The 11425-nt window shown below is 39.6% G+C and overlaps 1 protein-coding gene across 11 annotated transcripts in view; it reads left to right on the top strand.

The window, feature by feature from the left end:
* Nucleotides 1-6326, top strand: part of pde4d (phosphodiesterase 4D, cAMP-specific) — a 1194146-nt gene extending 1187820 nt beyond the window's left edge. For all 11 annotated transcript variants that reach the window (XM_043689211.1, XM_043689292.1, XM_043689222.1 and 8 more), the window contains 4 exons: nt 1154-1308; nt 1976-2098; nt 2345-2527; nt 3844-6326. In XM_043689211.1, the coding sequence (XP_043545146.1) occupies nt 1154-1308; nt 1976-2098; nt 2345-2527; nt 3844-4266 (884 nt within the window). In that variant the 3' untranslated portion in view covers nt 4267-6326. The remainder of the gene's footprint in view (nt 1-1153; nt 1309-1975; nt 2099-2344; nt 2528-3843) is intronic.
* The last annotated feature ends 5099 nt before the right edge of the window (nt 6327-11425 follow it).

The following is an 11425-nucleotide window of genomic DNA, read 5'->3' as shown; positions in this document are numbered from 1 at the left end:
CTGGAAAATAATCACCAACACATCCACAATTTCTCGAGCCATTTCCTTCAGTATCCTGGGATGTCGACCATCAGGCCCCGGGGACTTATCAACCTTCAGACCTAACAGTCTCTCCAACACCAATTCCTGGCAAATATAAATTCCCTTAAGTTCAGATCCTTCAGCCACTGTTACCTCAGGGAGATTGCTTGTGTCTTCCCCAGTGAACACAGATTTGAAGCACCAATTCAATTCTTCTGCCATTTCTTTGTTCCCCGTAATATATTCCCCTGTTTCTGTCTTCAAGGGCCCAATTTTAGTCTTATGCCAATTGAACACAGTCCTATTAACATGTTGCAGAAAAAGAGGGCTTTAAGTGAGTTCTGAAGAATGCTGTGAGTTTAATATCATTAGCTTATTTGAGTGTGTTGATGTATTAACATTGTTTAAATCTGAGTGTATGCTGATTCTGTGGTTGACCGGAGGTGACAAGAAAACAAGTTTGCTGGTGACGTATTTATGTACTAATATTAAAACAGAACAGATTAGCATATTGGCAACAGCTAAGAGATCACAAGGATAACAAGTACACTCGAATGCTGGGGTGCTAAGTAGGCAGATGGTGCATGGATTTATTTACATACACAAAATCCAGAACAGCTAGTGTGATTTTTCTTAACTTAAAAAGAAGCCTGTGGTATTATTACCATATTTTTCGTGTATACATGGAATTAAAAATGCAGTTTTGTTTCATACCACTGCAAACTCCTGGGAGATGTAGAGCTAATCCTAACTTATTAGAATCACCTCTGATTATTTTCTGATCATAGAGATCAAATAGGATCTTCAAATAGGATTGGGGTGGTGGGGGTGCAGTTAATTGGATGGAAATTACCTGATTCAAACAACCCATCTCATAACAAACGTCTGGCTGTTTCAAATACATCCAATTAATGCTGTAGTTGTGTGGATACTGATCATATATCAGGACATACTATGCATTCAAAAATGCCAACAAAGTTTTGTAAGCATATGGGATTATTCAAATTGACGGCATATGTTATATTATCAGTTTGATGTAGAGGAATGTGAAGAGAATTGAGTTATTTGATTAACATTCAATCTCTCTCTTTCTGTTTCTTCCCTTACCTCCATTCATTCACGTGCTTTTCAGACTCAGAACTTGCCTTGATGTACAATGATTCATCAGTGCTGGAGAACCATCATTTGGCTGTTGGCTTTAAACTACTGCAAGAAGAGAACTGTGATATTTTCCAGAATTTGACTAAGAAGCAAAGACAGTTGCTTAGGAAAATGGTCATAGACATTGTAAGTTGAAGCTTTAAATCTTGCTGTCGAACTGAAACTTCAACTCTTTTTCCTAATATTCACAAATGATTCATTACGTTTTACTACATTTAAAATGTACATTTTAAAAAAAGCTTACCCCTGACTTCCCTTCTCGATCATTATTGTAATGTAGTGTTGTGATGTTGCTGACAGTCCGCAGTCAATTTCCTAACAGGGATTGATGCTGCAATTTCCAACTAAAAGGTAGAGCAAAATAGCTCAAAATGTTATGTTCTTCCTCTTGCCATGATAATGGGAAGCAACATCTAAGACCCAGCGAAAAGATGAAACTATTCCAAAAGATCAGGGAGTAAGCAATCCCAAAATCATCTAACTATCAAACTCAAAGTGTTCACTGATAAAATTCAGAATTGTTCAGCTTATGAATGAACCATAAGACTGAAAGTAGGCTATCTCTTAACCAGGTGGATAATTGGAACCAGTTTCTTTCACTGTGAGTCTTTGTACCTGATCCAAACGTCACAGGTTGAGAAAAAACTGCTCACACCTGGAGAGCTATTTATCATTGTTCTATTTTAGTGTGGCTATTTTTCTGAGCTTTGTATGAATTGCAATGCCCTGCTGACAAGTCTTATTTCTGTAACCTAAAATTATTTGCTAAAGGCGCTCAAACCTCGTGTTTCAGGTTCTTGCTACAGACATGTCCAAACATATGAATTTACTGGCTGACTTGAAAACAATGGTAGAAACAAAAAAGGTTACAAGCTCTGGAGTACTCCTCTTGGATAACTACTCAGACAGAATCCAGGTATCAACAGTCCATTAAATTCAAAAAGGAAGTTAAAAAAGATGAAAATCATCATCTTCTTTATTATATGCTTCATGTAAAGTGATTATACTTGGAGAAAATATTTGAAATGTTTTTAATTATTTATATACTATGTTTGTTGTAATTGAATGTTTGTGAACATTGTACAAGATTTGCCTATGTGCCACTGACCTGTAATTCTATTTTGAAAGCGAATAGAAAACTATTTTGTATTTAACAATCTAGGTTCTGCAAAACATGGTACACTGTGCAGACTTAAGCAATCCAACAAAACCTTTGCAGCTATACCGACAGTGGACAGATAGAATAATGGAAGAGTTCTTTCGCCAAGGAGACCGAGAAAGGGAAAGGGGAATGGAAATAAGTCCCATGTGTGATGAGCACAATGCCTCTGTTGAAAAAACACAGGTAGGTACAGCGGGCAGCGTCTAATTTAATCCCAAAAGCTGAACTACAAATAGCAGGACTATTGGTTTGCAGACCACTATCCATGTGTTGAATTAGGCACCAAAGATCTTTCAGAGATTTGCAAGAGTTCTATTGTTTGTGTATAGTTTAGCACAAACACTAGCTTCCACCTTTCCCTTCTGAACCGTTTCCCTGTCTAGAAGCCAATTCTCCCCAGGGAAGAACCCAGCTCATTTTTTAATATAAATAAACCCACCGTTAAATGAACAAAAGGCTTGTTAGCAGATTACAAATGTTGCAAAGTAGAGGCAGTGTGTTGAAAATGAAAACTGAAAAAAAGTACCAAGATCAAGTGGAGGAGAACAAAGAGGAGATTAACTCAAAATAGGGGCCACACTGTATGTTCCTTCTCCAAGAATAGTCATGCGTGGACATAATGGTGGAAGGAAGACAGGCCTTTGTGAATTTTGACCCCCTCCACAATCCTCTGCCAATACCAGATGGTGTCTAATTTAGCCAGACCTAGCAACAGGCCTGTTAAGGGGTCTTCTGACCTGCCCACGCCCCTCTGCAAGAACCCAAGTTTCTTTATCATAAAACCACCACCACATCACATTAAGGAATTATACACAGTGTCCTCCAAGGACAGTTGGATGATTACAAAAAGGGAGGGAAGAGAAAGAGGCGCAAATTAAATTAAAATGGAGCTGGAGCTGTGAAAAGCCAGCTCTTCTTAATATTTTCTAATCACCCTGTTCAGGGATGTTATTACAGAGCTCTGGAGCAGGTCATCTGGCTGAGAGGTGGAGGCACCATCACTGCCAACAAGACCCGTAAAAAAGAACTCAGCTCTTACTTGCAAGGTCCATTTGCTCTTAGTCAATGCTGGGGCTGCTCTGCTTGACCTTTAACAGGACCTACATTTCTAACCTTGACGCTGTTTTGTACATAGTTGAATAATTTAACTTACATGTAAACCGCTTATCCAAAGTGTTTGTCATTCTTTTTTAAGATCTTCTGTTCTTTTGTGACTGTTTGGCAGAACGATTTACAAGACCCAATCCATATCTGATACCCAAGGCTGCACACTTTCTTTTCCATTCAAACATTTGTTGAATTTCCATCTGAAAATTAGTCTTGAATCTACTTCTGCTATCTAGTTCCGATAATTGATCGTTTTTAATGGAGGCAATGAGAGTTGAGAAAATTATCAGCCATGATTGCATAGCAGAGCAGACTCAATGGGCCGGATAGCATGCACTGCCATCATTCACGGCTGTAGCTGCAAATCTAACTGACCTTTTCATTTCTTACAGGTGGGTTTCATTGACTACATTGTCCATCCTTTATGGGAGACATGGGCCGATCTGGTCCATCCTGATGCACAGGACATGTTGGATACACTGGAAGACAATAGAGAATGGTATCAGAGCACAATCCCACAGAGCCCTTCGCCTGCCCCCGATGCTGATGGGGAGGGACGGCCAGGACAAGTGGACAAGTTTCAATTTGAGTTAACACTAGAGGAAGATGGGGAATCAGATACTGAAAAAGACAGTGGAGGTAGCCAAGGTGAGGATGACAATAGCTGTAGTGATTCCAAGACACTTTGTACCCAGGACTCTGAATCAACAGAAATTCCATTGGATGAGCAAGTAGATGAAGAAGAGGGTCCAACAGATACCTCGAGGGAGCAGGAGACAGAGGAGGAAGAAGACGAGAAGGTTGCAGGTACATAACAATGATGATGGGAAAGATATCTTGGAAGCAACTTCCAAGCACATCTGTAGCTACAGCCAAGGCCAAGTTTCATCCTCATCTACTAGTACTTTGTGTATGACAAAGCCTAGAATCATCTAGATGACTCTGTACTCAGGAATAACATGTCAGAATTTCAGCTCCACAGCATTATTTAAGCATGAGGAATCCATTTCAAAACTGGTTGATCGTTAGCACTATCAGATTCATGAATCTGAAATAGGAATGGATTACTTTGGTGGGACAAAAATATTAAACCAAATGTGGGTTTTGTTTTTTCAAAGCTGTAGAAGTTTGAGGTTTTTCATTTACAGGTGAGAATAAAGTATAGAAATCCATTCATGAGATCAAGCTAAAGACACTGGTTTCAGCAAATGTAGTTTGGAATACACAGTATTGTATGAGTCTGGAATCAGTGAGGATCTGTCACCGGTAGGAAAATCCATCATTTATGGAAATCGTGAGATGTTTTATAATTTCAAGTCTTCCTTGAAACCTGACTGTAAAACTGTACAGCTGTAAGTTGTACTGACCTCTTTTTGTATCATATGTAATACAGAGAACTTTTTTAGATTTTACTTTTATTAATACAGATTTATGGACGTATTATATTTAAAAATGATTTGAGATTTCATTTGTTATTAGAGATTAAAAGTAACTTGCAAGTTCTCTGTACAGTTCTGTAATGCTGAGTACAAGTAGTTCCTTACTATCTTAGACCTTGCCATTTTATCACTTTGATACCTTTTCAGGCAGTTATTGTCTGGGGGTAAAGCTCAAATGCCGCACAACCGGATGTTACATGTTTCACACTCTTCTTTTACTTTAGCAATTGTATTAAAATGCATTGCACTCAAAGTAACACATTATTGAAATGCTGCCCAGCTATAGTTGCTGGAAACATCTTGAAAGCAGACAATCAACCTTGATAGGCTGTCTCAAGAGTCGGGGATAAAATGCACTGAATTTCAGAACACTCACATTTTCTTGCCAAAATGTCCTCTTGAGCTGCACATTGCTTGTAAAGCGAAACATTATATTGCATTAAATGGCTTTTAAGATTCCAGTAAACATTTCCATATTGTGCAGAGTTGTGTAGGTTACTGTACAGCAATGTGCAGAATCTCCACATTACTACACTTTAGCTTGCAAGTTACTGTACCAATATAAAGCTTTTTGTCTTCTCCTGCTCCCCATCTCCTCACATGGATATCTTGGTGAGTGTATGTGGATGGAACAAACTGTAAAACTTGAATAAGTCGGGCTGTTATAGACACCTATTGAATGAGGTTACTTTACTGCATTATTTAATTTTGTTGCCATACTTTTTTTTTCCTCACCAGATGACCTTACTTGTAATCCAGTCTTGTTTGTCTCTGTTTACAACCATGTATTTATTGAACTGTACATACTGTAATGTTTATTGTAAATTATTGATTCTTATAACATAATTCCTAATGGGTGGTGTTACTGTATGGGAAACTCCTGGTGAAAGACTGAAAATACTTATTCCTGTAAATTTGTCTTCTAAAATATTACATCGCCTAGAGCTTGGCTGAGGAGAACTATGAGGAAATCGACACTCGATGTGGAGTGGTTGCAGGTCTTTGGCCCCAGGGCTGTGCCTTAACTTTCTCCAATAATTTGCTGTCTGCTGCATTTTAAAGTGTATGAGCTGAGTGACAGCTCGATGAAAGGGGAAAATCTTTCCAAAAAAAAAAGGCCCTCCTTTTTGACACGCAAACTGTAGATTTCAGCAGCCCTGGCCCAAAGGAATTGGACATTTTTTTTGGTTTATTGAATTAAATAGTAATAAAGAGATTATACGGAAAAAAATGTTATCTACGGAGACTCCTGAACAATTTATTTTGTTTTAAATATGTCTTTAGAGCACCAAGTTGTCTTGAGGTTGCAAAACAAGAATATTTCAATGTTTTCCTAGTCTCTTACGGTCTATGATATAGTACTGTACGTCATGCTGAGAAAACTTCATAAAATGTTTTTATATGCAATGAAAAAATAAAAGCATGAATTGATTCTACTTCAAACAATACCAGTTTGCTTATTACTGCATATAAGGCAGATTGATGGTGAAGTATCTGTAAATAGGATAAAACAAAATGGACAAGAACCAATCAACCTTCCCTCTGAAAGTAAGTATCTTCCCCACAATAGCCAGGTCAAGGAAAAGTGCTGAGATTCTAAGTATCTATCATATTTTGTAATTTAATTATGCAGTTTAAAATGATATCAAAAAATTACTGAATATTTATTACTCCTCCAATGAATACATCAACTGAACAAAGAAATGTAGTTTTCCATACATCTCTTATAAAATTAACTTCTATATCACGTTACAGATTAAGACTTGGTTACAAGGAGATCAACGCTGAGAACTAAATATTTGTGCCTTTTCGAAAACACAGGCAGGAAGGCAAGGGTAGCAGAGGAGCTTTGTTGGCACAGAATGGGATAAGTACTGTTGGAAAGAAACAGTCTTGAATTGGAAGACATAGTATTCATATGGATGGAGGTAGAAAAACTAAAAAGCAAAGCAGACACTGGTAGGAATAGTCTATCAGCCGCCTAACAGTAGCTATACAATGGGACAGAGATCAATTCAGGAGATAATGAAAACATACAACAAAGGTAGTACAGTAGTTTCCCCCCCCCCCCTTTACCCATGTGGGATACATTCCAAGACCTATCGCAGAAGCCCAAAACCATGAATAGTAGCAAACTCATTCATTTAAATGGGACATTTACCTCCCTGGCAACCCCGGTCCCCGGTTCTGGAATGTTCCATGTAATATATTCGGGCCATGGTAAACCATGCGTAACCGAAACCACGCGTAACCGAAACCACAGTAACCAGACCTGCAGAGACTAGGCAAAGTGAAGACTGTAGGTGAAGGAGTTTAGAGTCGAGAATGTGGTGCTGGAAAAGCACAGCAGGTCAAGCAGCATCCGAGGACCAGAAGAGTCGGCGTTTCAGGAAGGGTTTTTTCGGACCTGCAGGTACAGCAGTCGCTCTGTGCATTAAGTCACATGGGTGACTTTAATCTTAATATGGACTGGGATAGTCAGATTGGCCGATGAAGTAATAAGGAGAAATTCATGGTGTTTATTCAGGCCAGTCTCCTTGCACAATAAGTTGTGGATACAACGAAGGGGATCAGGCTATTTGATTGTAAAGAGGCATGTTTAATAAATGAGGTCAGAGTGAAAGATCCCCTCAAAAACAGTGACCATAACATCAGAGTTTTTAGCATTCAGTTTGAGAAGGAGGAACTGGGGACCGGAAACAATTGTGCAAAGCTTAAACGTGGTTACAATGGAATGAGTGCAGGCTAGAGTGGACTGGGGAAGGAATTTAGCAGCAAAAACATTTGGAACAATGGCAAACATCTGAGAAAATAGTTCACGTTTCACAGCAAAGATATAACCCAGTGAGGAGGAAGGATTCTTGGAAGGGGATAAACCAATCAGTTAACTCGGGAAATTAAGTATAGCATCAAATTGAAAGAAAAGAACATGCACTGTGGTCAGTATACTAGTGGTAAGCCAGAGGATTGGGAATAAAAAAAAAATGAAGTCAAGGCTACCAGAGAAATGATAGGAAGAAAATGAACTTTAAAGGTAAATTTGCAAATAATATCAAGACACACGACATGACCTTCTTTAAAAACATAAAAGGAAAGAGGCCAAAGTGAGCATAGACACTTTAGTGAATGCAGCTGGGTAAGTTATAATGGGGAACCCATAAATATCAGAGAATGTGAACAAACACTTTGCATCAGTCTCCATAGCAGAAGACGGTAATAGCATTCCAAAATTACTCAATAGTCAATGGGCAAAAGGAGAGGAAATAAATACAACAATAATCACTAGAGAAAAAATACTAGGGAGACTAATGGGGCTAAAGGTTGTTTAGTAATCTGGACGTGATGGGTTGCATCCTTTGATATTAGAGGATGCACTGCTAATAATCTTCCGGGAATCTTTAGCATCTGGAAAAGTCTCAGAGGATTGGAAAACCACAAATGTAACACCTTTAGTTGAAGAGGGGAGGAGACAAAAAGTGGGTAACTCTAGGCGAGTTAGCTTAAAGCATGTCATTGGGAAAAATGTTACAGTCTGTTCTAGCGGATGCAGTAGCAGAGCATTTAGAATTACACACTATGATCATGCAGAATCAGGCATGGCTTCATAGAGGAGTAATCATGCCTGACAAATGCACTAGAATTCATTAAGTAGGTTACAAGCAGATTGGATAAATGAGAAACTGTGGATGTAATATACTTGGATTTTCAGAAGGTCTTTGATAAGTTGTAACACAGTCAGCTACTTGATACAATAGGGTTTCAGTAAAGCATTCGATAAGGTTCCCCACAGTAGGCTATAGCAGAAAATACAGTGACATGGGATTGAGGCTGATTTAGCAATTTGGATCAGAAATTGGCTAGCTGTAAGAAGACAGAGGGTGGTGGTTGATGAGAAATGTTGATCCTGGAGTTCAGTTACTAGTGGGGTACCACAAGGATCTGTTTTGGGGCCACTGCTGTTTGTCATTTATACAAATGACCTGGTTGAGGGTGTAGAAGGATGCGTTTGTAAATTTGCAGATGACACTAAGGTTGGTGGAGTTGTAGATAGGGCAGAAGGATGGTGCAGGTTACAGAGGGACATAGATAAGCTGCAGAGCTGGGCTGAGAGGTGACAAATGGAGTTTAATGCAGAAAAGTGTGAGGTGATATTCACTTTGGACCGAGTAACAAGAATACAGAGTACTGGGCTAATGGTAAGATTCTTGGTAATGTGGATGAGCAGAGAAATCTCGGTGTCCATGTGCATAGATGCCTGAAAGTTGCCACTCAGGTTTATAGGCTTGGTAAGAAGGCGTACAATGTGTTAGGTTTTATTGGTAGAGGGATTTAGTTTCTGAGCCGTGAGGTCATGTTGTAGTTGTACAAAACTTTGGTGCAGCCGTACTTGGAGTATTGCATACAGTTCCGGTCACCGCATTATAGAAGGATGTGGAGGCCTTGGAGAGGGTTCAGAGGAGATTTACCAGAATGTTGCCTGGTATGGAGGGAAGGTCTTATGTGGAAAGGCTCAGGGACTTGAGGCTGTTTTCGTTAGAGAGAAGAAAGCTGAGAGGTGACTGAAAAGAGACATACAAGATCATCAGAGGATAAGATAGGTTGGACAGTGACAGCCTTTTTCCTTGGATGGTGATGGCTAGCACGAGGGAGTATAGCTTTAAATTGAGAGGTGATAGATATAGGACAGATGTCAGGGGTAGGTTCTTTACTCAGTAGTAAAGGCGTGGAATGCCCTGTCTGCAACAGTAGTAGGCTCACCAACTTTAAGGGCATTTAAATGGTCATTGGATATGTAATCTTCCGGGAATCATTAGCATCTGGAAAAGTCTCAGAGGATTGGATAGACATATGGATAATAATGGAATAGTGTAGGTCAGATGGAGTTTAGATTGGTTTCACAGGTCAGTGCAACAACGAGGGCTGAAGAGCTGGTACTGCGCTGTAATGTTCTATGTTCTATGAACCAATGGTTTTGGCGGTAATATATTCACATGGATAGAGGATTAACTAACTAATAGAAGACAGAGAGTTGGGAATAAGAAGGGCATTTTCAGGATAGCAACCTGCAACTAGTGGTGTCTCAGAGGGATCAGTACTGGGGTCATAATTATTAGTAATATATAAATTACTTGGGTGAGGAAAGTGAATACTATAACCAAGTTTCCAGATGACACAAATATAGGTGGGAAAGCAAGTGGTGAGGATGACACAGAGTCTGCAGAAAGATATAAGTTGAGTGAATGGACAAAAACTTGGCAGATGGAATATAATATGGGAACTTTGGCAGGAGGAATAGAGGGGCTGAACATTATTTAAATGGAGAAATACTGCAGAAAGCAATGGAACCCAGAAATTTGGGACCCCTCATCCATGAATCACAAAAAGTTAACATCTAAGTTCAGTGGGTAATAGGGAAGGGAAATGGTTGTTAGCCTTCATTTTAAAGGAAATGGAGTTTAAATGTGGGGAGCTTTATCTAAACTACACAAGGCACTGGTCAGACTACAGCTGGATTGCCGTGAACAGCATTATCTCAAAAAAGCTATATTTGCATTGGAGACAGTCTGTAGAATATTTATTAGCCTGACACCAGGTATGGAGGAACTACATTATGAGGAGAGGGTATCTATGTTAGGCCTGTACTCACTGGAATAAAGAAAGAAGCAAGCTATTGAAGCAGATAGGATTCTTGAGAGACTGGATAGGGTAGATTCAGAAAGATTGTTTTTCCCTTGTGGGAGAGTCTAGAAACACAGAGCATAATGTCAGACCAAGGGGTCATACATTTAAGACAGAGATGAGGAGGAATTTCTTCTCAGAGGATAGTGAATCTGTGGAGTTCTTTACCACAGAGGACTGTCATTAAGTATTTGGTGGCGGCACGGTGGCACAGTGGTTAGCACTGCTGCCTCGCAGCGCCAGAGACCCGGGTTCAATTCCCGACTCAGGCGACTGACTGTGTGGAGTTTGCACGTTCTCCCCGTGTCTGCGTGGGTTTCCTCCGGGGGCTCCGGTTTCCTCCCACAGTCCAAAGATGTGCAGGTCAGGTGAATTGGCCATGCTAAATTGCCCGTAGTGTTAGGTAAAGGGGTAAATGTAGGGGTATGGGTGGGTTACGCTTCGGCGGGTCAGTGTGGACTTGTTGGGCCGAAGGGCCTGTTTCCACACTGTAAGTAATCTAATCTATATTCATGGATGAGATAGACAGATTTTTATTCAGTAAGGGAATCAAGGCTAATGAGGAAAAACAGTAAAGTGGAATTGAGGCTTAACAGATTAACCATGTCTCACTGAATGACAGAGCAGACTCGATGGGCTGAATGGCATCCTTCTGCTTTTAAATCATGATCTTAATTCTTGACCTGAATGTAGGATATGGCACCCCAATCCATTTTGCTGACAACACAAAGCTATGTCATATACACAGCGTATTAAAATTCAAACCTGTTAAGCAAAGACCCATGAACATGCACTGAAATCAAAATTTCTATAAAGTCGTCTTAAATACAAATGCAGCCGTAATCCATTAGTATCA

This window comes from Chiloscyllium plagiosum, chromosome 1, assembly GCF_004010195.1.
Source record: "Chiloscyllium plagiosum isolate BGI_BamShark_2017 chromosome 1, ASM401019v2, whole genome shotgun sequence".
In the NCBI taxonomy this organism is placed as follows: Eukaryota; Metazoa; Chordata; class Chondrichthyes; order Orectolobiformes; family Hemiscylliidae; genus Chiloscyllium; species Chiloscyllium plagiosum.
The sequence above is the reverse complement of the archived record's forward strand: the minus strand, read 5'-3'. Positions and strand labels throughout refer to the sequence as shown.